Source organism: Octodon degus, unplaced genomic scaffold (genome assembly GCF_000260255.1).
Source record: "Octodon degus isolate 3935 unplaced genomic scaffold, OctDeg1.0 scaffold00153, whole genome shotgun sequence".
Taxonomy (NCBI): Eukaryota; Metazoa; Chordata; class Mammalia; order Rodentia; family Octodontidae; genus Octodon; species Octodon degus.
In genome coordinates this window covers 1,241,139-1,268,202 of record NW_004524729.1, presented here as the reverse complement: position 1 = coordinate 1,268,202, position 27,064 = coordinate 1,241,139, and the positions used below count along the sequence as shown (strand labels likewise).

General features: G+C 51.9%; 1 protein-coding gene across 1 annotated transcript in view; it reads left to right on the top strand.

The window, feature by feature from the left end:
- The first annotated feature begins 1,821 nt into the window (after window positions 1-1,821).
- LOC111812943 (EF-hand calcium-binding domain-containing protein 6-like) overlaps window positions 1,822-27,064 on the top strand; it is a 45,366-nt gene continuing 20,123 nt past the window's right edge. The window contains exons 1-3 of the mRNA XM_023702529.1: window positions 1,822-1,878; window positions 17,839-17,975; window positions 21,793-21,905. Coding sequence (XP_023558297.1) covers window positions 17,863-17,975; window positions 21,793-21,905 — 226 coding nt within the window. The 5' untranslated portion in view covers window positions 1,822-1,878; window positions 17,839-17,862. The remainder of the gene's footprint in view (window positions 1,879-17,838; window positions 17,976-21,792; window positions 21,906-27,064) is intronic.

Here is a 27,064-nt window from a genome sequence, read left to right as displayed (position 1 = left end):
GCTCTCCTGCAGCACAGATGGAGGTGGCGTTGGTGGGGAGAGGTGGACAGGGCCACCTCGCGGGGGAGTGTGGGTGGAGGAAGAGGTCGGGCTTCAGTCGGGGCCCACCACTGCCTGCTGGCGTGCAGGGAGGCAGAGGCCTGGCCAGGGAGGCAGTGTCCGCGGGATTCTGGGCCACTGGTGCTGTTCCATTTACCTGGGTGGTGGCTACACAGGCATTTGATTTTATTCTTAATGCTTAAGCCTATGTGCTATGTGCCTTTTCCCATTGCTGAGACAACACCTGACACCCACAACTTGAAGAAAGGGATCAGGCTCGTGGTTTTAGACGTTTTGGTTCAAGGTCAGCAGAAATGCATGATGAAGGGCCTCAGAGGAGGAGCAGGGCTGCTCACATCATGGGGGTCGGGAGGCAATGAGAGAAGGGAGGAGGCAGGAGGGAAGCACACCCTTGCAGACCACGCTGGGACCCTGACCGGGCCGCTCCTAGGGGCAAGGCAGCTTGAATACTACTGACGAGTACAGCACTCCTGTGATCTGGCCGTCTTCCAAACACACGCGACTTGTGGAGGTTGCCCCAGATCTAAGTCATGACGCAGTATGTTATTATAGAGATTTGCATCTGTTGAACATATCACTAAAACAATATTAAAACGCTACACTTAGCATGGTAGGAGAGTTGGGTTACTGCCCAGTGCTATCTTTAAAGCAGACCTTGGGGCCTCCCGGGTAGCTATCACGAAGCCAAGTCCTGCTTCGAATGTTCTGGTGGCCGCTCTTGCCCTTCGCTTGCCGTCCAGATCCTTGTGTGCAGGCAGCACTCCCGAGGCTCACTTCTTCCTCGGCATCTGAACTCAGCCACTGCACCTCTCCTGCTCCCCAGCTCTGGCCTGCACGCTTCCTTCCTGCTGGCCCGGGATGCGCCACGTGCTGGCTGCGCATGTCCTGTGTGTCCTGAGGAGCTTTGTCACCCCTCAGTGCCTGGCTCTCCATTCCATGAGCCTGGTCCCGGAGGCTTTTGTTGCTCATCCTAGTGGAAAGAGCCACCCCATCTTCCCTGCCTCCTTTTCTTCCCCCTTTATTTCCTTCACAGACTGTTTATTGTTTCACCTTGCTTATTTACCATCTGTCACTGTTGCCAGGAAATGACAGTGTCCCACTGGTCAGTGAGGCCTGGCGGAAGGTACAGATGCACATCAGCTGTAAAGTCCTCCCCCGTGAGGACGGGGAGCCCGCTGTGTCAGGACAGAGGGTAGCAGCAGGGGCTTTGGGGCCGGGCGTGAACTCATCACCTGCTTTTGCTTATACCCACCTTCATTCTCCGTGTCTGGGGAGACCCTTGACTTCGGGTCTGCAAAGTCAGGACAGTGGTGGCCCTGACCCAAAGGTCCCGGGGCGATTGTCTGAGTCACTTTCTTCCTGCTGGGACACAACCCCGACCCAGGGAGGAGAGGTTGTTTTGGCTCACAGTTCAGTGCGTGGTCAGCTGGCCCCAAGGTGGAAGGGGCCTGGTGGAGGAGAGGCTGCTCATGTCATGGCGGCTGGGAAGCAGAGGGAGAAGGGACACGCTGCTGGGGGCGGAAATGCAGCCTTCCGGCCCGCCCCGCCCCACCCCGGCCATGTAGCTATGGATTCATCAGTGTTTTAACCCACTTCCTTGCCTCCCTACTAGATAGGGAATAAGTGCCATTATATTAAAAGAGATTGTTTAGAAATCTCTGTGATACGTTCCTGCATAGACATTGTGGTTAATGTTGAACAAATATTTGATTAAAACATTTTAACAAAGATACTTTGTTTCTATTTTCAAGGGGAGTGGGGAATGAAACGGACAGCTGCCGGACCCTGAAAGAACTTGAGCTCCAAGTGGGAGAAAAGGTAACAGAGGTCTCTGAACACACTGCCTTCCCGCGTGGTCTCAGACATCCAGTTAGCAGCAGGTGCCACCACGCGGCCCCGCGCCCTGTCAGGGAGTTCTCACATCAGCGCCTCCTGCCCGTGGGGCTCGGCACAGGCTGAGGTGGCAGCTCCGTTCTGTGGCTCTGCCTGGGATGGTGTCGCTGCTGCTGAGTGGTACAGGCAGAAATCCCGGAGTATTAATCATGCCTGTATTAGCAGGGCCGCCTTTTCTGTTTTTGCGTTAAGACGGAGCAGGGTTTTCTTTAGGAGGAGGAAACAACTGCTTTTCAGCAGTAAATGCCCATCAAGAGTGGCGTGGTAAAAATAACTAGGCCAACTCAAAGTGATGCGCACTTGAGCCTGAGTGAGTTAGCCACCGCAGTGGTGGCGCGCATTTGCACGGGGACCGTGTGGCCCCGTTGTCTGTGCCCGTGATGGCTAGGCCCGCCTCGCAGCTCAGGACGGGAGGAGGAGATGGCAGTGTCATACGGGGCTTGGAATTGGGCGCCTTTTTAAAATGCATTTGAGCCTGTCATTTACCCGAGCAGTTTGAGAATCATGTTTTAATTTATTTGATGCAATATGTTGGTTTGAAATGTGACAAATTTTCTTTCTTTTTTGAACTCTTCTGAGACTTTCGTACATTTCCAAATCAAAAATACCCAGAGAGCCGCAAAATGTTTGCCTAAGTTTCCTGGCTGCAACCATCCACGCCAGACAATTCATCTTAATGTGATGCTTTTTACAGCATTATGCATTCCTACAACCTGCTTGGGTCTAGTTGGCGTCAGTAGGAACCCGGCCATAATGATTCCTTTCTTCTGCTGTGGTCCACTGGTGGCTCTCTTAAGAATATGTGGTCCGAGAGATGCTTCTCTTGGTGTAGGTCTTTTATTTGCGACACCCTCCTGGGACAGTCAACCGTTGAAATGGTTTGTCTTAGCAGCTTAGTATTGCCACAGATAGATAATGAAGCATTGTTTTTCTGCATGCAGCAAATAGACGTGGGCTGGGATTATAAATGGCCAAATCGATAAGGAATTTTTAAGCCAAACTCCCTCACACCCAGGCCTTTCACTTAGGTCCTTTTAGCCCAGACTTGCCCCACAGAAAGTCTCCCCCAGGAAGGTGAAGACAACACAGTTCTCCGGGTTCTTCCTGCAAGGACAGGTCAAGGTCAAGGCTGCAGGGAGGAGCCATTGATGAGAGGCTACGGGGTGCAGCCTTGTCTCCTCTGCCCTGGGGTTGGGTGGGCACACACGGCAGCCCACCCTGCCCATGCCCTGACTCACAGCACAGTGGGGGAAAGTGGAACAGATCTCAGACCAGGGTTCTATCCTAGGCTCTGCCAGCCATCAGCCAGGAGGCCTTAGGCAAGTCCTAAGGGGAGGTAACAAGGACCCATCGAAAGGCTGTGTGTGGTTAAAAATACCCAGTAATAAGCGCCTGAAGCACCGAGGTGGACCCACTCCACCTCTGAGCAGCCTGTGCTGCTCACTCACCCATCCTGGGTGGGTGTGGGGTCGTCTCCCACCCATCAGCACCCACTTGGGCCAGAGTCTGGGTGATTGCCTCTCCCCAGCCTCTGCCGCCCAGCCCTCTCTCCCAGGTATTTCCAGCTCCCTGCCTACCCTGGGGCCCTGGCTCCAAGGCCAAGCCCTGAGATGTAGCCTGTTCACTTCCAGAGGGGAGGAGTCTGCCAGGGAAGGCAAGGGGCCAATTCTGCTTACCTGAGCCCCGGAGCTTGCCTTTCCTAGTTGCTTCCTGTACAAGGAGCTGGGTTTCTCAGTCTCCGATGGTTTCCGCTCCTCGCCCCGGTACCTCTAGCTCTCTGAGCCTTAGCTTCTGAGAATGCCCGGGGGGAGGAGGCCAGGTGGGGTGACCTTGCCTCTGTCCTCAGTGACAGCATCACAGGAGGACCTGCTGCCAGTTCCTGTGACACTGGGGGAGGCGGCAGCTGCCAGCCCAGGGAGGGGCCCAGGGCATCCACGGCAGGCTCCCCTCTGGAAGTTCCTGTTGTCAAAGCTGGTAAAGCTGAGTTTTGCTCTCTACTGGGCCTGGGGCCTCGGCCAGAACTGATGCCAGAGGGCTGGGGAGATAGCTCAGTAGAATAAGTGCTTGCCTGGCAAGCACAGGGTCCTGAGTTCAATCTCTGGTACCGGAAAAAAAACCAAAGAAGCAAAACAAAACAAAACAAAACAAAACAAAAAAACAAAAAACAACTGATGCCAGAGCTGCTGGCCTTGGGGCAGAGAAATCTGTAGAAACCAGGGTCCTGGCTGCTTCTGGGACAGTTCTGAGTTACTCAGAGATACAAGGGTGAACGAGAAGAATGCAAACCGAGCCTCTTGCATGCAAGATAGTAAGTGTGGCCCCTTAGTTCATTCTGGAGCTGGCTCCCCTGCAAGGCCCCTCCTAAAGCAAGCTTTCCCCGACCCCAGGCCTATGGGGAGGAGCAGACCCAGTCTTACCACTTTCAACAACAATAGGAACTTCTAATCCCCTGCAGAAAGAAATCAGGAGGGTTTGGGTTGCAAGGTGGACCAGCCCACCTCACCTTGGTCACGAGGTGCTGCCACCCCCAGGAGTGGCAGGCAGCTACTTCAATGCCACCTTTTTCCTAATGTGCAGTTTCCTTCAGTGTGAGTCTTTATAGACCCGCCTCCTCATCTCAAAGCCCTGACTGCACCCCACACCCAAACCCGTCACTGTCATTGGAGTGGGTCCCCGTGAACAGCATGGACCAACCCTGGCCAGCCATGGTGTGGCCGCTGGACTCACTCTGGTGGACCCCAGGGCACCCCAGGAGGCTGATGTCTGAACAAGGAGGCAGACGGGAGGTTGTATTAGAAAGGAAGAGAGAGTAGGGGCTCCAGGCTCGGGAAGGTGGCCAGAACCGTCTTCTGGGCACTAATGTGATTTTCTGGATTTTGCCAACTCTAGTAATAGCCCTAGCCATCAGAGACTGTATACTTACTAGGAATTCTAAATGCTTCCTGGGAGGCTGAGGCAGGAGGATTGCAAATCTGAGCTCAGCCTAGAAAACGTAGCGATTTAGTGAGACCCTGTCTCAAAATAAACAATGCATACAGGTCTGGGGATGTAGCCCAGTGCAGAGGCTCACCCCCCAGAACCAAAGAACATTCAATAAATAAATCCTTGTGTTCACAGGAGCAGGCACATGGCGTGTAGCTGCTGTCCCATGTGGATACAGGGGAGACTGGGAATGCAGGGGACCTGGTTGACAGAGGGGCACAGCTGGTGGCGGAGAAGCTGCAGTTCCGCCCTGCCACCCCCTTCTAATGTCCTCCTCTTTCTAACCACCAGGCAGCCCTGCCCCTCAGGGCTTCTGTAGGAAAGGGCTTGCAGCTGGCTTTGTTCCCAGCCGATGCAACACCTAGCCAGGCTCCGAGGCAGACCCACTCTGCCTCTGTGATCAGCCTGTGCTTCTTGGGGAGCAAGGGCGCGGTTGTCTCCCACCCATTAGCACCCGCTTGGGCTGGCATCCAGGTGACTGCCTCTCCCCAGCCTCTGCCAGCCAGCTCTCTCTCCCAGGTATTTCCAGCTCTCTGCCTTCGTGGGGGCCCTGCTGTAAGGCCAAGCCCTGAGATGTAGTCTGCTGCTTCCAGCAGGGAGGATTCTGCCAGGGAGGGCAAGGGCAAAGCAGAGCTGTGTGTGGCCAGGGTAACAGTTTCTGCCTTTTTACTGTTTGATCATCGGTCAGCTCCTACACGAGGTGGAGGTGGAGGAGCTGAGGAGGAACGAAAAGCCCACCCTGGCCTGAAGGTGGCGGGAGCCAGTTGTGAGCCTCAAGTAACGTTACTTAGAAATAGGAGCTGCTGGGACCCGGGTGAGAATGGGGTATGTGCATAAGTGCCAGGCCTTGAGCTGGCTGTGGTGACCCATGCCCGGAACCCCTGTATTCCAGGAGGCTGAGGCAGTAGGATCCCAAGTCCAAGGCCAGGCTCGGCAATGTAGCGAGACCCTGTCTCAAAATAATAAAAGCAGTAGTTTTGAGGGTGTAGTTCAGTGTAAAAGCCCTGGGTTCAATCCCCAGCACTCCAGAATGAAACGAACAAAAATCATATAAATGCCGAGCCTTTTCTTGGGCTCACGAGGAAACTGCACTTAGCTGAAGACTGGAACGTAAGGATGGAGAATTCAGTTAAAGGAACATAAAAACAGAAATCCGAAGCCCCAGGCTATCTGCTCTCATACTGATCACGTCACCATCCAAGCGACAAAAACCCTCAAAAGAAAAGAAGGCTCCAAGGTCCGGGCACCATGATGCTGGAACATCTGGTCTACCCAGTCAGCTGTGACTAGTGTGTGCGTTGGACACCAGTGATCCGACACACATTTTTATGGGATTACCCTAGTGCCTTGGAGTTGTATAGAAGCAGGCCGAGTCATTTCAGAGGCAATTAGTAAATAATTATAGGTGCTAAGCTGCTTGCTTGCTCTGCAGCATCCTCACGGAGAAGAGGCAAAAGTGATGGGGCCGTTTGTTTTCCCAAGTAAGGGAATCTTCTCCAAAATAGGAAGCATAAGAAACGGTGGCTGGAGGAGCAGAGGAAAGCGTCACAGGAATCGCCGCCATTTCTTAAACCCACCTTAATGCGCGAACACTACATGTGTGAACGCCTGTGCCCGGATGCAGTCTGGCTGCCTAGTAAAAAGGCCACATCAAACTTGCAAGGAGGCTGTGTACCAAAACACTCGGGCCTCCGGCGCATTCCCGGCATCCTCCCGCCCCAGTCAGCCCCCCTTTGCGTGCACTCGGTATTAATTGCCGACTTTAGCAGGTATTTGAACACATCTCCCCTTTCATCTGAAGAAAATATTAGCATATCGCAGAGCTGTTGGGACAGACTGTATCTGCGGCAGTTTTTCCTCCCTGCAGAAAAGCCTATCAATCATAACTGAATATAGTGATTAATAATGTCACAGCTTTTCTCCATGTGTCTACACGCAACTAAATGAAAAGCAGCGCTTACAGCTTGATCTCGAGGATCTCACACCACAAAACAATCAGTTGCCATTTTATAAAAAAAAAAAAGTTAATTGAAAATACTTCTACACCAGCGCCTATTTTGGGCGGCTCTATTAATTGACTAGAGGCTTCGTGGGGAAACTGCAGCAGAGAGTCAGTTATATCAGAATTTGTGGGCACTTCAGACTTAAGTTTGTCTTTCTTCTCTTTAAATAACATACTCCCGCATGTCATGTGAGGGGACTGAGATGGTGTGGTGTCTGGAAGCCACGGGAGCTCATGGAGGGCAGCCCGAGTCCTGGTCCTAGCTGTCGCTGAGACCAAGCTGGCCTGTGACAGTGCGAAGCGGCACCTCAGGGCTCCGTAGGTGGCTGGGTTCTGAGTAAGGAGAAGGATAAGGTGGACTCACAGAGAAGTTTCTCAAAGGTGGGGAGGAAAGCTGAATGATGGTGTGTGTTTTAAGCCTACCAAGATTGCAGACGAGAGAGAGGGCTGTAGGCCAGTGGCGCCCCCATTTGGGTCTCCTTCTGGGACCCTTTCAACACTGTCCATTAACAAAGCACAACTTCTGCATGTCCTCCTGCCCCACCCCTCATCCTTCTTCGGTTTCCTCCCCTTATCATTTACTCAAGCAGCAGCTGAGGACCAGCCCCTCTCCCATAGCCAGGCTCCATGTCCAGCCACAACTTCCATCGACTAGACGGGACCCAGAACCCAGCCATTTTTCTCTGCCCCGTAGCCGACAAAGTGGCCTAAGCTATTGACCTCTCTCTGGTCTGTGCCTTGTCAGCAGCCTCCCACCGGGTTTCCCTGTGCCCCTGCGTACTCTTCCACAGGAAGCAGAGCTGTCTGTCCTCACCCCTCGGGAAGGTGCCCCATGACATGCGGCTGCACCGTGAGGCCCGCGGAGCCCAGAGGGTGTGGTCTGACTGCTCCATCTGCAGTGGTGTGTGTTTCTAGAACCCTCGGAGACTTGCTTGCTCGCTTGTTCGTCAGTAGGGTACGTTTGTCACAGCAGCGGGCACCTTCTGTCTGTCTTGTTTGCCGCTGTAACTTCAGTGCTTTGAACAGTTTCTGGCACCAGACACATGCTCAGCACGTAGACTTGGAGTGAACAAATGAGATTTTTGTGGGCGAGTTCCATTGGAACAGGCAGGAAGGAGCTGATGAGGGCAGCTGCAGCTTGTGGACAGGCCTGTCACCGCACTCCGAGGACAGCAGGGGGAGACGTGTGGGTCAGCCTGGAGAACTGCAGTGTGGCCCAGGGACAGGGCAGGGAGGCAGACAGTGGAGACGATGCGGCTATGCACATCGGACAGGCAAGACCTTGTGCCACGTCTGTGCTGTCTCACGTTTCTCAGTGCGCCTTGGGACAGGTCCCACTGGGGCGGCAGACTACAGAAACAGAAGGATCTGAGGCGTTTAACCCTAAAGCCTGGGGGAAGGGAGAAGCAATGACTAGAGGAAGAACACAAGGGAGAGAGGTCTAAAGGAAGAACATGAGGGAGAGAGGTCTAAAGACCTCTTAGGGCTTTCGGGGGGTCACCTTGGGGTTTGTCATGGGTGGCTTTGCTGGAGCTGGGCTCCTGGTATCCTTCCAGGAGCAATCGCCCTTTTATCACCACTGTCCCCTGTGTTGGCTGAGCACCTCTAGGTATGTGGAGCCCCAGATAATCCTGGGGACACAGAAGCACTCAGGTCTCATTCTCCTGTTCCAGATATCGAGGTGGGGTGGGACCCAAGAGTGAGCAAGCCCTTGGGGCGGCTCAGAAGTCTGCCTGTTGGTTGTTGATCAAGAGGAGTAGAGTGAAGCGGTCGAAGTTGCTCTGGTGCAGGTCCGTTGAGTGACCTGGTACCTGAAGTCTGGAGCAGGCGCCTGGCCTTGGAGGAAGGCTTCTTCGTGTGGCTTGCGCTTCTTAGGGGCTCATCCAACCTTGACTCAGGAAAGAATGCGGGAGAGTCCAGGGTGGTGCCTGTGGACAGTGGCCGGATCTATTTTTAGGAGATGGAATGGCTATGGGGGTGAAGGGAGGGGACCTGGGCACTTCCGGCTCAGTGCACCCCAAGCGGCAGCTCAGGGCTTTCCTCCCCACACCACGGCCACGTTTTGCATTCCTGACCCCACTCACTCAGGTCCTCTGGCTAGAAACCAGACTCCACTGTGCCCTCCTCCTCCCCCTCCACGTCCTGCCGACCGGGTGCCCTAGCATTGCTGTCCTCCTAACTCTGGAGGGCTCACAGTGGACACTGGCCCCAGAGAGGCCAGGCAGAGAGGTCGGTGTCGCCAAAGCCAGGCTTTCTACACACTGAGCACTGGTCAGGACCCAGAGGAGCCCTACGCTGTGGCGCGCCGGAGTTCATGACACACAGCTCCCATCCTGTGACTGGCCTGGGCCTCGACCTAGCGCCGTAGCTATGTGGCAGACCAAGGCCTTGGCCAGCCTGGGCAATGTTCTTTGTCCAAGCAGGCCTCTGGGGTGTGTTGCTTCCCTCCTGTGGTTCCCAGTAAACGTCAGGGTTCTGGGGAGGGTGATAGGCAGCCATCTGCCTTGGCCTTCCTGTGCCCTGAGGGAGCTGACAGTGGGGTTCTGGGGCCCCGGTATTCTTGACCTCTGCCCAGGGGACAGCTAGTGCCTCTGATCTGGGCAAGAAAGGTCAGAAGAATAGGCCGTGTTTCTTGCACATCTGGTGATCTGAGCATTTAGGTAGGAGGCTTCTGTTTGATCAGCAGCAAGCATTTCGTACAAAGTGGTCTCATAAGCTGTGCCTTGCAGGTAGGTATTCAGAAAGTTAAAATGAAGCATATGCGGCTGGGGAGATAGTGGCCTAAGCACCTGCCTGACAAGTGCAAGGACCGGGGTTCAATCCCTGGTACTGCATGCTGCGCTGGTCCCAGAACCCTGGGCGTGCTGTGCCGGCTACCAAAGCCAGGCGTGGTGGTGCACACCTGTAATCCCAGCACTGGGGAGGCTGAAACAAGAGGATCGCTATGAGTCTGAGCTGCATAACCCTGTGCCAAATACATAATATTAAAAAAAAATCCTAAAATCAAACATAGGGGAGGCATCCGTGGCCCATGAGGTATAGAAGAGCACGTTTCCCTCTTCGCCTTGGCTGGAGGAGGACCCCAGGCCAGAGCTTTCTCCATCTCTGCCATGCTCTGGGTTTCTTCACTAATTTTATTTTGTCTGCTGTTCTTCTCTCCATTTTCCTGGGTCCTATTTGGATGCCTTTTTATGCAAGCTTGTTCAGTTTGGGGGAAAGGCAGGGTGTGCCTATGTTCCGTGAAGAAGCGGATCGTCTCTGGCCCACCAGAGGTGAGCGCGGCTGTAGACAAGCCAGCCCACCGGCCCCGGAGGCAGGGAGGCGCAGCCTTTGTTAAAGGTGAGCGATCCCCTCACGTCCCTGCCTGGAAAGTTTCTGTTGATGAGCTTCTGAATGTAGTCTAATTTTTTCCTATCTGGTTTGGCTCATCTCTACCAGCTGGTAAATAGGAAATGTTCACGGTAGGAAGCCAATACTCTGCAGAGTGTAAGCAGATGGAATCGATATAAAGTGACAAGTTAGACTGTGCTACTGAGAGTACAGAGCCAGAACCAGGAACATAACAGTCAAGCTACTTATTTCGTTCCAGTTCATTTAGTCCTGAATAGCACTTCATTGCCCACAGCTGTGTTGGTCTTTTTTCCCCCCCTTTCTTTCTTCTGGGTTGATAATGACAATTTCAAAGAAAAACTTTAATTAAAGATTTTATACAAAATAGCCAAAAGTAGAATAATAAGGAAAATGAGTGCTGATGTGTTTATTGTAAGAGAAATTCTTTTCCATGGCTCCCTTCAAAATTTTTACTTAAATGTAAAACGAATTTAGCGGTGGTGACAGGAAGGTGCCAGACTGACAGCAGTGCCACCAGCGCCCCCCCCCCATTTTGGGGGGCTCCGTGTGCAGCAGGGGGTGGGGTGCGGCTCTGACCCCCTTCCTGTAGTAACCAGGCAGGAAGTGGTTGCGGGAGAGGCACTGAACAGCTAGCCGGGCTCTGGCCAGAAGAGAGCGTAGAAGGTCTGAGTTACTGCGGTCGCACGTTGCTCAGGCTTGCCTGCCTCCGGGAAGCATCCAGCCTCCACAGGGATGATGGAGAGGGAATTCCAGGCTCCGGAGAGGAAACCCGAGGCCCTTTCTCTCCTCCTCCAAAGCCCGGGTGGTCATATTTATTGGGGCTCACAGCTTTCCTTCCTGGAGCTCAACATGCTATAAAAAGAATTTTAAACAAAGAACGATGGAGAAATAATCACATCCACTGTAGGCAGTTTATTGCGCCATCTGAGCTCGGTGGGGGACAAATACAGAGCTGTGTGATCTTCCCCCTCTAGCTGTTCCCTGACAGGCACACGCGCCGATCTGCCTTTGCCTTTCGTCCCTAAAGGATGTCCCCGGCAGACCTCAGGGCACATGTAGGCAGGCGCTGGGGTGGTGCAGGCCAGCCCAGCCTCAACCTCCACCCCACAGCAGTTCAGCACATTGTCTTCCTCCTCCTTATCCCCCTCTGATGGGGAGAGGTGCCCCTGAGGTCTCCTTGTGCCATCCCGTGCTGCTTCCCTTCTCCCCAGGTGTGAAGGGGGATTGTCTCTCCACCACCCTGATCCAGGGACCTCTCAGGGCAGCGTGGAAGGCTAGGCACTCTGCAGGACAGACCAACATGTGGGGTACCCTGAGGAGAATGGACTCTGACCTAGCCTTCAGGGACCCCCTCTGGTGGTTTTTACATCATCTTGCTGCGAGGGCCACCCCATTGCTGAGAAGTCCTTGGGGAGCAGGAAACACAAGCTTTCCTTTTGCTTTACCTTTGCCCGTGGTGAGTCACATTTTCTGCTCATGCCATCAGTAGGTACCCTGGCTCCTTTAATGGACGCCTCTGTGCTCTGCTGTCCGACTCTCAGTCCCTCCACCAGAGAGGTCAGAGCCAATCACTAAGTCCACTGGGAAACAAGACGCCCATCTGCCCTCTTGCCTGCATCTGTGCTGTCCTGGGTTACTGAAGCTTCTTTACCAAGAACACTGCACTTACTGCATCCGCACCCCTCATCCACACCCCCACTTACCCATCCACCTCTCCACCCACCTACTTACCACTGCCGTCCATATACCTGCCTATATATCCATCCAGTCAATCAGCTGTCCATCCAGCTGTCTTCCTAGCCACTGTTCATCCATCATCCTTTGTAGGTCAGTTCATTCACCCATCCACCTGTCCACTCACTTGCCTGTCTATCTATCTATCTATCTATCTATCTATCTATCTATCTATCTTCATCCAAACATTCCTCTGTCCATCTATTTATCAAATTAGTCTGTATTTGTCCATTCATCAATCATCCATCCTTATCCAACCATCATCCATCCATCCATCCATCCCTTATAGATTAGTTCATCCCGCCATCCACCTGTCCATCCACTCACCCATTAATTCACTTAACTACACCCATTCATTCAAGCATTCATCTACCCTCCTGTCCACTATTCATCCATTTATACATCATCCACCAATCCATCATCCATCTATAATTCACCATCCACTTATACATGGTCCACCCATTATCTAACCACCTATCCATCACCTAACAGTGTCTATCCACCCAACAGTTATCATTCTCCCAAGCCCTATCTTGGCCTTGGACTCCTGCCTGTTCAAGACCTTCCTCCCTTCCTAGGCTTTTGTTATCTCAGGCTGGACAGTGGGGGAAAGGGAGGTGGGGTCAGGTGAGTGATGTCACTTCATCCATTTATCATTCCTTGAGAGTGGTTGTTTGGTGACTTGGAACTCTGTCCTCAGTGTCTGATCCAGTCAGTAATCCCTACCCCACCACCATGAACTGACTGGGCTACAGTGCTGATCTTCGTTTCCCTTGTACAGATTCAGAAACTGAAATTTTGAGGAGTCATGTTGTTTTTCCAAGGTTACCTGAAGAGCAGGTTGGAGGTGGGATTTGGAATCTCATTTCAGAGCCTTTGGCCAGTCATCATGCCATTCTGCTCTTGGGGTCCCTTGTGGAGAGGAAGAAGGGAGAACAGTGATTAGACATGCTAGAACTGCCCTGGGGGTGGCTGCCACCTAGAGCACTTTTGTGTCTTTTTTAGGATGAGTCACATGGCTGGAGGTGGTATGTGCCTTCCCTATGCCCAGCCTCCATCTTTATAATTCATCAAAATCTTTTCCAGACTTTTTTGGTAGCACTAGGATTGAACCCAGGGCTTCATAAATATCAGACAAGCCTTCAGTCACTGAGCTACATACATCCTGTCTTAGTTACTTTTCCTGTTATTGTTGGGATAAAATACCCAAAGGCCAAAATTAAGGAAAGGTTTACTTAGCTCCCAATTTGTAGAGATAACTTTTTAGTCCAGTTTTCAGTCCATAGTTTTGAGTCCATAGTCAGCTGACACCAAACCATGGTGGCATAGTAGAGGGGCAGCAGCTCTTGGTGGTGGGGGACAGCAAAGGCACTAAGAGCTAGAAAGGGGGAGAGTAAAACCTCTTTCCCTCCCTTGTATTGTAAGCGGGCTCCCCGCCCTAGGGCAGGTGCAGCACTCACACCATCCTCAGGCCCTTTTGCATAGACTCAGGATATTTACAAATGAGGGCCCTGGCCCCTGCTGGGGCACTCAGTTAAACTTCTCAAACTGACACAAGGAATCAACCATTTCAACATCCTAGAGTGTAAACAGCCTTCCGAGGGCATGTCCTCTACACCCCAGGATGTAGAACTGTTGCCTTACTTAGTTGAGCTTCTAGACTTCTCAAGTTGACCTAATATATCAACCATTATTCATACATAGCCCATTTTTTTCATTTTTAAGTTTCATTGTGAGACAAGGTCTCACTAAGTTGTCCAGGCTGGCCTTGAATTTACAATCTTTCTGCCTGAGGCTCTGTAGTATCTGGGATCACAGTCATTCACCATGGTGCCTGGTTCTAGAACATTTTAATCTAAAATTTGTTTCTATTACTTTTTAAAAATTGACTGTTTTTATTCTTTATAATCACCTCCTTGTTTTTCTTCACTTTTTTTTTTTTTCCGGTACCGGGGGTTGAACTTGAGACCTTGCACTTGCCAGGCACGTGCTTATGCCACTGAGCTATCTCCCTATATAAAGTCTTCACTCTTATATGAGTAGGCCTTCTCTTCTTTGCTGGAGATGCTACGTGAGGGGTTTGCTTGATGCAGCTACACTTCAGAGCTTTGAGGCTCTCCCTTCTGCCTCTCCCAGCCAGGCTCTCCCCGGGACCATTTGCTGTCCCCCCTGTGGTCCCTGCCTACCTGGCCCAGGGCTCCAAGGGCACAGAGTGTCGTAGTGCAGGATGGGCTGGGTCGTGGCCCAGTCGGGCATCACAAACGCCAGGCCCCCTCAAGGCCTGGCAAGCCGTGTGGCGGGGGAGGGCTAGCAAAGGTCCATCCTCAGGGGAATGGGTGCCGGGGCAGCTTCTTTAGAAGACCTCAAACCTGTTTCTTGATTTCTGCACCTTAAAGTCAGAACTAAGTATTGTTTCGGGTTGCTTTGAAAATCCTCAGCCCTGAAAATCGTGAGCCCTTTTATTTTGTGCGGGGCCTTGTGGAGGCCCTGCGGAGTATGCAGAGCTGGCCGGTGGGTCCAGGCCTGGGGAGTCTTTTTGTCTTGGGTCAGGCTTCTCTCCTCTCCAGCCACCCGGCTCCTCCTCCCTCCTCCCTTGCAGGGGGAAAGCAGCCCAGGCAATATGCAAATGAGTGGGCGTGGCTGCATGCCAGGAAAAATCTATTTATGGATCCTGGAATTTGAAATTCACATAACTTTTCACGTGGCATGAAATAGTCTTTTGATTTTTCCCAAGCATTTGCAAGTGTCAGAGCCCTCCTTTGCTTGCAGGTGTAGATCAGCAGGCAGGGTTTACCCTACCTCGTAGGAAGACGGCCAGGCCCGGCCAGTGAGGCGGCCAGGCAGCAGCGCCTTCCCAGGCTGGCTTCTCTGGGGGACTGGAGGACATGACCACCACATTTTCGTCTGTCAGACTTGCAGAGGAGCGGCAGCCCTCCTCCCCTGGGCCCCGTGCCCCCTCCCTGGGTGCACTGTCTCTGCTAGCTGCCACGGCTCCCCAGGGTGGGGACTGCAGGTTGTGAGGAGCCGGCCGGAAGGGGCTGGTTGCAAGGTTGGGCCAACGCAAACCACCACGCGAAGTCAAAGCTGGAGAATGAATCGTCTGCAGCGGGGTCCTTAGGAAGCCAGATCAGGCACCTCCACGACCTGCCCCAGAGCAGGTAGATTTGGGGCTGGGCGTCCTGGGCAGCAGGTACAGTGAGTGGTTCTTCCCCTCTGGAAATCTTCAAGGGCATCTCCAGCGGATGTGACCAAGAGCCCCCGCCACATTCCACCGGAAGAAGACAGACAGCAGGCAGATGGGACCTGCCCCAGGTTGACAAATGCTACAGGGAAGACGGAGCCCCCTACAGCAGGAAGCTCCTGACTGAGACCTGAGCGAATGCAGGGACCCGGAGTGTCCAGCAGAGGGGACCAGGAGGGCAGAGGCTGAGGAGACAGAGTCAGGAGGCCTCTGCAGGAGGGCTCTTGCCATTTTCTTGCCGTTTCCTTCTCTCGTGCTGCACGTGGGGCCAGCTCTGGACCCTGGGGCCCCCTGACTGTGCCACCCCGGCTGAGCCTCGCCATCTGCTGCTCTGTGCTGCGGCTTGTGCCAACCTCCAGTCTGACAAGTGATAAGGAACTTGGAGACGTAGCCCTGGTGGGTGGGCACTCGCTGCCAGCTCCACGGCATCCATATGGGGTGCTTGGGGGTTTTTGAAAAGTGCGTGGTCTCATGTCCTCCTCCATTTGCCCAGAGGAGGCGAACAGGGATGGGTAGTAGGCAGTGCTGAGTTTCCTATGGCTGAGAGTACAAGAACTTCTGGGCTCAGCTTCTAGCCACGGTGGTGGCTGGAGAGGAGGGTGGCACCCTGAGGCCTGCCGTCCAGTGGGTGCTGTGTCTTGCTGGCCCGTGCTCTGGTTGTTAAGAGGGGCTTAGGATGGGGCTTCACACACAGCAGGCATTGGTCAGTGATCCCATTATGGTCCCCGTCATCACACAGATACCCAGTGCGGTTGATCCACTTAGGGTGGGTGTTGATCCACTGAGGGAGGGACCCCTGCCTAGGAGGTCTGGCAGCAGAGAGAAGGTGGGTGCAGGGGCTGGTGCAGCTCTGCAGGGGAGGGCTTGCCCCACATGCATGAGGCCCCCCATCCTGCCTGCCCTGGTGAGTGGCCTGGGGCTTGAGGGTTGAGGGGTCCCAGAAGTGCTCCGTGGTCCCCTTCTGTCTACCACGTCAGGCCCTGTGGGTAGGGGCCGGGCCAGGCAGCTGGAGGATCTTCTCAGAGGCAGGTCTTCCAGGGAGTGGCGTGGGGACAGGGGAAGAGGGGCTTGTACATATCCAACGGTGCAGATGAGCCCAGAGGGTGCCTGTGGCAGGAGGACTGAGGGCTGCAAGCAAGTGGAGGGGGGAGGGCGTGGCTGGGTGCAGGCCGATTGCACAAAGCCAGAGGCTAGGGAGGAGCCATGACCTCCAGGGACTGCATGTCACAGCAGAAGGCCTGGCTATCATGGGGCACAGAGTGAGTCGTGGGGCTGACCTAGTCGAGGCAGGAGCATTGGGAGGTGCAGTGCCTGGGGGGTGGGCAGCAGGTGGGCTGAGGTTGAGCAGTGGCCTGGATGTGGCCCCAGGGTAGGGAAGCCACCTGTGTCACCAGCTCATGGTGTCTGGAGCCAGAGAGCAAGGACAGCCATCCATGGAGGGGCTACAGCAAATGTCCTCTGTGGGCAGCAGGGGATGTTGGCCAGGCATGTGGAAGGGAGCGGCCCTGTCTGGCCTGATACCCTGTGAGTGCACTGCTGTCTCTCAGGGTCCAGGCTGGCCACGGGCTGGGTCCAGGGATGTAGAACCAGACCCTTTCCAGACCCCGCTGTACCCCCCGCTGCAGGTCCACCCACCACGCCTGGGTGTCCTGCTGCCCTCCTGTGCCACCTTGGCCCGGGCAGGCCACTGCAGCTCCCGTGCTCAGGCACCCCTTCCAGCTTAGGGCCAGCTCCAACCGAAGCTTCCTAGGTCACTTTGGCGGGCGGTGTCCTTCTTGTGGAAGGCCTGCAAGCCATGCTGCTGGGCTCTGCCCTGTCTCGATGAATAGGTATCGGCCTGTCTGCTCCCGTCTGTGGGGTCCTGTGGTGACAGGAGGAACCTGAGTTTGATGCTGCACCAGGCCTGGCTAGCTGGGCGGAGCTAGGTCACGCCTTCAGCTCCCAGTCTGGACATGAGGAAGTGGTTGTTCTTTCGGTGGGTGCAGAGGACCCCCAAAGGGCTCTGCCCAGAAGGCCCCTGCCCTTCACATGGGTTCAAGGCCTCTCCTTGAACCCCTGTGTGCCCAATAAATATCCTTTGTTGCACTGGGGGGAAGAGCTCCTTAAAACTTTCTGTAATACTTTTAAAAGAATTCAGAGGGGCTGAAATATGCAGCCATATTTTCCAGCTCCTAGTAAAAATAGTTTACATATGGCTGAGAAAAATAAAATTCATTTGAGGCCAGCTTTGCCAGAACTGGAGTTTTCAAGTGTCAATTAACAAAAAGATTTTTCTTACAGTCCTAAAAAGGAACAAATTGTGTTTGAAACTTACTGCTTTACATCAGAAAGAGTTTTTTTTTTTTTTAAACTTACTAAGACCGTTTACCAAGAAAATTGCTTTGAAAACATTCAATAGATGCGAAGTGTTCTTTTTTCCCTAGACGTGTCATTTTGCAATGCCTACCACCTCGAATCTTTGAAAACATTGTATTTTCCAAGAAGTATTAAAAAAAAAAGTTTCACATTTTTCATCACCGTTTTGGCTTTTAACACAGTGTCTCTTGACCTTTCCCAAACCACTTTCTGTACGCAGGTTTTCAGGAACCTGAAAACGGTCATGAAAGCCTTTCAGCTCGTCGACGTGAACCGCAGGGGCCTGGTGCAGCCGCAGGAGCTGCGCAGGGTGCTGGACACCTTCTGCCTGCGGATGACGGAGGAGGAGTACCGGAAGTGAGTGCGGGGGGACGGGGGCGCCCGGGGCCTGCAGCCCGAATCCCTCCTCACTCACGCCCCCTTCTTTCCGGGCCTCTCTCCTGGTTCCCAGAGCCCCCCGAGAATTCCTGCCTGGCAGCTCCATGCTCCGGTGCCCCAGAGCGGGCGCATCCGCCAGCCTGCACCGCGTGCTGCCTGCGCCGGCGCCTGGCCTCCTTCCTCCCGCGCAGGCATTTGTCGCCCACCGTGGAGCTTGCTTCCAGGCCGGGCTTCAGAGGAACCGTGTGAGGATGTGATGTACTAACATGAACCCGTCTTTCCACCAGGAGGCTGTCACTGTGGGTGTGGTGGGGTGGCGCGCTCTGCACATTTAACTGCCCCTTCGTGCTTGAAGCCACCGCCACCTGCTCCCGCTGACAGGGCAGCGCAGCCTGCAGGCTCTGGCAGGGCCTCGGGTGAACTCCAGGTCGTTCAGAAGAAGCCAGACCCGTGGCTTCCGTGCAGAAGTGGGGTAGAGTGAAAGGCAGTGGAGGGCGGGCTCCTGTTTGGCCCGCTCCTAACGCACCCAGCAGACACAAAGCCTCTCAAAGGATTCCTGAAACACCCCATAGCCTCGCTTCCAGCGATTTCAGTTATCTATGGGAGGCTGAGGCAGGAGGATCATCGGGAGTTCAACACTAGCCTGGGCCACAAAGTGAGCTCAAGACCAACCTGAGTTGCATAGGGAGACCTGGTCTCAATGAATAAACAAACAATGAAATGGGAAATCCCAGAAATGTTTTAAATAACTTTTCTCATAGTGTATTAGTTGAATTGCTGTATCTTATTATGAATTATTAATGTGTTTCTGTGGCCATACACTAGACAGTAACCTATGTTTGCATGTACAGGGCGCAGCATAGTACTGTTGCTGTTTTCTGCCTGCACTGTCCGCATCCCTTGGGGCTTGGGGCATCCCTGCCACTTAGAGGGCAGTTGTATCCAGCAGGTTGTTCACCAAAGTACTGAGTTTGCTTTCACCAGGAGCAAAGGCTTCCTGCTGCCCTCGGGGCAGAAGGAGCTCTAGCTGGGCCATCACTGCCCCCAACAGGTCTCATAAAGACAAGCAGGACAAGGAAGCTGCTGCTAGTGGCAGAGGAATTGGCCCCAGGGCAGGGACATGTGGCACACGTGCTGCAGGGGTAAATAGCAAGGAAACTTAAAAAAGAAAAAAAAAAAAAAAGGATATTTCCCACTTCTTTGAATATTTTTTCTTTGCTCCTCTTTATAACCCACCTCCGAATATAAAAGACATAATAGATGTTTTAATTTTTACATCCTTTCCGGCTGGGAAAGTGTCCAGAATAAGATCCAAACAAAACAAATTAAATAATTTTGCACACGCAATTATAGAACAGAAGCAGCGCTCTTCTAAAACAGGCAATCAAAGACAAAGCTGTGTTTTATTTGACAATAAACCTTGCATTTGGCACTGCAGTCTCCAACCTAGTAAATCTATAAAAAATGTTACTGTCTGTTTCCCCATCTCTTAAGTATTGAATAATAAAGAACTGCACGAATTTTTATTCGAGACTTTGTTTTGAAGCCTCCAAAACAATGCTGTTTTCAAGATAAGGCCGGAGAAACTTCACATAATAGAACTGCTTCCTGCAGACAAGGGCCTGCGGAGGATCAAAAAGGGGAGCGTCGCTGCCCTGGCCTTCATGTCTCCCGGCTGAAGCTCAGTTGCGCACTTTTCCCAGAGAAGCTGCTTCGGTATTAACAGTGCCTTTTTAATTTGGGGGCCAGAAACAATGCCATTTGGAGGCCCTTCTTTGATGTAGCAGCTTTTTAACTACGAGCTGCATTCGACCCTTGCCGCTGTGGGAACGGCGGGGCTCACGCTTCCAAGTCAGGCCTGAGAGGCCAGGCTTGTGCTGTACGAGGCGTCCTCAGACTGGGACCTTGGATGCTCTGGGTCCCCTGAGGCTCGGCTGAGAGTTCACCTCCCAGGACAGAGCTGAATGCCACATGTGTCAACCATGCCAGCCACGCCTGGAGAGATTCTGGGTGCCCAGGGCTCCTAGTTCCCTGTAGGCTGCAGAATGCTGTCCAGCCTGCGTGAAGCAAGAGACCGGAGAGCGAGAGAGCACCACACGCTCACCTGGAGTAGGCTGGAGCCCACTCTCCCTCCAGGCCGAACTGTTTGAGTCTGTGTAATGTAATCTGTGAGCAAACAAATTTTGGAAGTACACTAACCTCCAAATCTCAGGGGTCAGCCTGCTGCCCAAAGCCTGAGGCTTTTTCTGCAGGTGTTTGAGCTTGGGCAGGTTTGCAGATCGCTTGGACTCCTTCCTTCTCCCAGCCTGGCCCCAGTGAGGCCCACCTGCCTGCTGGTTTCTGCAGATGTCTGAGGCCCTTGCCCCGAACACACGTCCTTAGACGGAGACTGTTGTCATTGTCTCTTAGGAATGTTCCTGTCTCCCATCTTTGCTTCCTGTAAAAAGCCTCTGGACACGCTGTCTTCCTGGGCAGGGCTGAGGTGTCCAGCTTCAGGTTTGATCCACAGGATACGTTCCCCGGGACTCTGTCCGCCGGGGGGTCTGCAGCAGGAACTGCGAGCTTGCACGGGTTGGGCCATGCCACGTGGCAGGGTTGTCTCTGAGCGAAGCCCTGGGTTCAAGAAGTGCGTTGTTCTTGAAGCCCCGCAGGCCAGCAGCAGACCTTCCATAGCATCCTGCATTTTCCTGGAGCAGCCCACCAGCCAATGGGTTCCCCACTCAGAGAGGTCCCCACGAGCTGCCACCTCGGCTTCCCGAAGTCATCACATATTTTTACAAGATCAAGGCCAAGGAGGAAAGACGGGGCTTCTTGGGGAGTCTCTGTTCGCATCTGGCAGCTGTCATCCCTGAAGATAAGTTTTCTTCCTAGAACAATAGGCAGACTTCATCAAAGTGGGAAAATAGGTATGCGTTGAAATAAACATATGACATTGCTTGCTGTTAAATTCGGAGAACAGAAAAATAACAAATACCTTAAGTAATAATTACTAAAATTTTTAAAAAGCACCATGAAATTAGATAATTATAGAAACCAACACATATGGTGAAAATATAACCAAACACATAAAAACTGTCAATTTTAAAGAAATATAATAACTCAGAAATTATCTGGAAACACATTTCTCAAGTAGCAGGCTTGAATAACAGCAAATCCATTTTGAAGAATCCGGGCGTTCTGTTTACCTCAGCCTATGTTAGTGGCTCACAGGTTTCAAAGATTTCTGGTTATGTGTGCACACCGCAGATGCTTCAGGGACAACCTGGGTCCTTCCAGTTGCTGTTGGCTGCTTTGAGCCCGGTGTCATCTGTGGACCGCGGTTTCTCTCTGATGCAATCAGAAAGGCCCCCTGTGTGTCTCCAGCCCCTCCCGGCGTAGGCACCCTGGTGGTGGGCACGTTGTGCCACCTGGCTCCCTCCACAGAAGACAGGAAGCTGGCATACCTGCTTTCGCTGTCCCAGTGGGTTGGTGGCTGCCTGGACCCTGGTGCCCTCCTCTCCCCAGGAAGGGGAGGGGGCACCTGTGTGGGTGGCGGGGCGGGGGAGTCCTGCCTGCTTCAGGTCTCTGCTCAGCCGTCTGAAGGCCGAGCAGCTGGTTTCCTCCAGAGTCTCTGCATTTTAAAAACCTGCCAGTGACATTTCCCAGGGTTTGCTTCTAATTCCAGCTGTAGTTAGACGCAGACATTAAAATTAATGCAAGCTCCAACGCAGAGCGTGCCTCAGGAACGCCGAGGATGGCCTTCGCCGTACGCCGCTGCACCGTGATGTCTGGTCTGCAAGGAATCTCTGTGTTTCAGGTTCTCAAAACGCTACAACATTGATAGAGACACTGCGGTGGATTACAGCATGTTTTTGAAGAACCTCAGCAAAAGTAATGACCTGCACCTTAGATATTTTATGGCGAACCAAGGTAAGGACCTTTACGTCTTTGCTAATGATTTCGGTATCCTTTGACATGGTCGTTGCTATTCTGTTCCTGAGAGGCGAATACTTTCAAATGTGGAAAATGGATCATCTGCAAAAATAGCTGGCGGATCATTAGTCATGAGAACGACGTAAGTGTCGAACAGCAGAAGCAGCACAGGGTCTGGCACATCCGCACAGCACGCAGACAGCTAGGAGCCGAGGGCTGCGGCTGCAGCAGGCATGTGTGCGGTTAGTCCCCGGCTGTAAAATGACCTGAGGACACATAGACTGTCTTCAAGTGTTATGTGTGAGTGTCATTTGTTCTTCCTGTTGCTTCTGTATTTTCAAAATTTCTTGATAATTGACACATATTCCTTTAATGGAAAAAAAAATCTTCATCTAAAAGGGAAAGAAATTGAGTGATTTACAGTTATATCAGATATGTAAAGCCCATAATCCACTCGTGTGTGTGTGTGTGTGTGTGTGTGTGTGTGTGTGTGTGTTTGATACAGGGTCTCACTATGCAGCTCAGACTGGTAGTGATCCTCCTGTTTTCAGCCTCCCCAGTGCTGGGATTACAGGCGTGTGCCACCACTCCTGGACTGTCGTCGGCTCAGCCCACCCTGGGATGGGGCCAGCATCACTTGCCAGTGTCTACTCTTGAGAGAGAAAATTCCCTTGCACACAGTCCGTCTCCAGCCTCAATAATGTGATACCCAGAGGTGTCCAGCTGTTGGCTAGTTCTGACAAGACGGGGTCCACTTCTTGGAGGTGAATGTCTGTCTACCACCCTCCCCTTCCTGGCCTCGGGCCATTTTTCTGGCCTTCATAGCATTTTCCTTGTGAGGTTTCCCGCCCCAAGAGTTTGTGGCCCATCACTGGCTCCTTCGACCCAGGTCATCTCTGTCTGGTTTCAGCTTAATTAAGTTGGGCAAACACTCACCAGGCACCTTCTGTGAGGCTCTGTTCTGCCTCGCCAGCAAGCTGAAGCACGACAGATTGTCTGGTCGCAGCCTGGTTCTGCTCGTGGTAGAGCTGAGGACTCCAGAGCCGCCCGTGGCAGGCACTGTGCTGGGCATGTTCTTGTGTCATCTCTTGTCATTTTCCCTGCAGCCTTACGACAAAGTGAAAGATTGAAATAAACCATCAAAGCAGCCTCACCAGCCAGAAATAACTGTCAGCATTATCCCTGGCACCTTCCCATGCATATGGAAAGGAAGACAGAGAAAGAAATCCATTTGGAAAACGGGGTCATGTGGATGCGATTTTATGTGAGAACTTACTGGCGTGCATCAGAGGGGTAGAAACTGCAGGACAACTCGAGGAAAGGATGACACTTGGGCTGGCTGCCACATCCACAGGTTACCCTTCTCCCTTTCAAAACGTCAGAAGCGCTGCCCCGAGACCTACCAGGATCCAGCCTGGGTGCGAAGTCTGAGGCCTGCTTAATTTTCTCCCTTTTCTTGGCAATCGGCTTCGTGTTGCTGGCTGCCGAAAGAACGTTTTATCCCCAGCCCCGAGAGGACGCGTTTTCTGCATCAGCTTTTCAGAACACAGTATAGTCCTGCGATTTCCTCAATTCTTCTCCCGGTGTGAAGAGTTTTAAAATAACACTACGTGTCTTTGATACTCTCTCCCATTTTCCAGATTTCTAGCTTCAGGGATGCAAATCACCCTTCTCTCGGCTGTCTGTGTTCTCCGAAGGCTTTCTTCTTGTCTTTTTCGCCCGTGTGCACAGTGATCGCCTTTGATCTGTATTTACATCTGTGATGTGATTGTCACCAAGATCTGATCAGTTCCTTGTCATTTCTAATTTACCTATGAGATTATTCTGTCTTGGGTTAGTCTATTATTTTCTATCTCGTTGTCTTATCATCTGTCATTAAGCTCTTGTTTTACTGAACTCATGTTCTTAGTAAGATATTCTGTAGTTTTTAAAAATCTTGGCGTAATTTTCTTACGCGGTGGACTCTGCCTTTTCCTCTGCTTTTTCCAGCCTCTCCTCTCTTTTTTTCCTTGTAGAGTTTGTATTCATTTCAAGAAATTTGAATAAGGTGAGGATTTTTTCTAGTCTGTTTTACTTTCTTCTGTTGACCTTTTATTTCTTCTTGCATGATTTTTGTTTCATGATATACATCTTTAATTGATGAGAACCTACCTTTAGCAACTATTATACTAATCACACAAAGTGTGAGAACTTCGCAGCAAAATTTTCTCTTTTTTTTTTTTCTATTTAATTTATTGACTATAGGGTCTCGCTCTGCAGTTTGGACTCATAGTGCTCCTCCTGTCTCAGCCTCCCCAGGCTGGGATTACAGGTATGCACCACCATGGCCTGTTCCAAGGCTGGCACAGTGGGGATTGAACCCGAGTCCTTGGGCTTGCCAGGCAGGTGCTTAAACTGCTGAGCTATCTCCCTGGCCGCCCTTGTTCCCTAGCTGTGCTCCTGTCCTTCCTCACTGTGGCTCTCCATTGCAGCTGCTGCAGCTTCCCGTCTGTTCGGTCATCGTGAGCATCTCCTCCCAAACACCACTACTGGCAAACTTAAAGAATATTGCAGCGCTTTAAGTGTTTTTTAACCAGCTAGTGCAGCATTTTGGTGGTCTCAGAGTTTGGTCTTTATGGATTCCTTTCCCCCTTTTTTCTCTTGTTTGTAGAGTGCAGTTTCCTGTTGCAGTAAATTTGGGATTTCTCCTGACTGTGGTAAATTTTGCATTGTTTCAGGCTATGGCTTCTTTTATGTTCCTCTGCAAATTTTAACATTTTTTTCAAAATTTTTTTTTAATCAGTCAGTCTGCTAGGCTGCTGGGACGGGTTTTCCTCCCTCAGGGGTAGCACCTGGAACCTGGGCACTGCTGTCGCCTGCTAAGCTGGGCAATTTGGCCTCTGTCCTGCATGTCAGAATTCAGAAGTGGGCCAGAGATTCGGCCTCGCTTTTGCCACACTCTGCCTCTTCAGTGGGGGCTTCCTGCTCGCTCTCCAGCCGCTGTGGCAGTCCTGGACTGTTTTCTGACTCCCGAAGGCCACAAGACCCAGTTCCTGCCACTGTGCGCGGTCCCTGCCTGGGTGCAGGTTTTCCAGTGTCGGCTTAAGTCAGCGTCTGGATTTGGGGCTCCCTGCGCCTTCCCATAGCTTTGTGTATATTTTGCCTGGAGTGTGTAATTGTTATCTGCTGGGAGTGTGGGTTTAATATGAGCTAATCCACCATAATTGGAAGCAGAATTTTCTGGCTGCTCATATTAAGTGTTGTTCTTTTTTTATATGCATACAATTTTTACTGTTTTTTCTCCTTTTGCTTATTTCATATGGTATTGTAAGAGAGTCAGTTCTAGAATACTATTCCACTTTACCATGGAGATCTGTGGCACTTCTCACTCTGCTTTTTGTCCTATAATCATCAGCAGGCTTTCTTTATTAATGATACATAATGTGTTGACACATTGTGCAGGGAAAGGTATCTTTTTTTTTCTTTTTTTAAAAAATATTTTTATTGAGAAACAAATAGCAATGAGACATTTTCACAACCGATTACTAGTACATTTTCAATAATTAATACATTGCATATTGTTGTCTTAGTGGTAGGGAAAGGTATCTTTGATTTGATTTCTAGCCTCTTGTATATTTCTGAATATGCACTGTATATTGAAGTGTGATCAGAATGTATGGTGCGTGTTGAAATTTCGAAAAATTATTGCAGTAAAAAACATATTTCCATTAATCTCGTTCAGAATACTGTCTCACCCTAAGAGACATGGGAGTATGGTGGCTGCGGCTGCCGAGCGCCGCCCAGACACACACAGGCTCAGAAAAGCTTGTTGCTGCGTCCTCTGCCACATCACAATGTGACTTCTGGCTTCTCCCAACATCCAAGTAGTCACGAAAGGGTAACACTTTGAATCATTTCAGAATGTGGAGGCGGCCGCGACAGTATAACTAACGACAGGCCTGAAAGAACATCAGAGCTGCTGCAGAAAGCAGCAAGAACGGTGGGCTAAATAGACTCAAAGTGATGGCGGAGGGTTGTGAAGAGGCTGCTGGCCACGTGCCTTTTACTTCAGTTTTTAAAAATTTAAATATTCACCACGTTTTTCTGGCACGCCTCCTATATCTCTGGCCCCGCAGCACTAGCTGCACTCCTGTTGCCGTCTCCCAGTTGGACTCCTGGCTTTCTGCACTGCCCTAGTCCTGCCCGTATGCCACACGTGGCCACAGAGGTCATCTGTAAAAATATCTTGTTCAAGCCTATTTTCTCACTGAAGCCATCTATACTCTCTGACTTCTATAGTTGAAATTCAAATCTTTTAGGGGTGGGGAGATAGCTCGGCAGTCTAAGCACCTGTCTGGAAAGTTCAAGGAACCAGGTTTGATCCCTGGTACCGCAAGCCGTGCTGGCCCTGGAACCCTGGGTGCTCTGTGCCAACAACTGAAACCAGGCGCGGTGGCGCACGCTTGTGATCCCAGCGTTGGGGAGGCTGAGGTAGGAGGATCACTATGAGTTTGACCTGTGTAGTGAGACCTTGAACCAAATAAATAAATGAATAAATAAATTCAAGCCTTTCAGCTAGAGGCCAGACCTTTGGGGTGCATGTTCCAGAATAAAGATGGAGCTGTGGGGAGTTTGGGGCAGCTCTGGCCTGAGGCTGTGGACACCGGGCAGCGGTTGGGCAGCAGCGGGGAAGGCTGCATCCCTGAAGCCAGCGGCTCAGCTTCTCCTCCCGCCCAGGCAGCTGCGCCTCCTCAGCCATGCAGTGGGAATCTCAGTGCAGCACTGCCTCCTGGGTTGGCTCGTGATGGAAACCACTGTATTTGCAGGACAGATTGGCTAATTTGAATTCGAACCTTACTTGTCTTGGGAAGGAGCAAGGAATCCAGGCAGGTCCCAGGGCAGAGAGAGCTCAAGGTCAGCCTCAGACTGGGCTGATTTCTAGGTCTTCCTGCCCAAATTGTTCCGAAGGAGTCTTGCTGTCTTTTGTTTTTATAGGACGGCTGCATAGCCGTGACCTGTCACATTTGCTCAGTGGCTTCTTTCTTTTTGTGTCACCTGGCCATGGTCGTTTGAAGCTTACTTTCTGGTGTGTTCCTTTGGAAATGCTCATGGAAAATATATTCTCTGATTTTTTTTTTTTTTTCTGATTTCTTGTTCATAAGTTTGTGGCCTTTTTT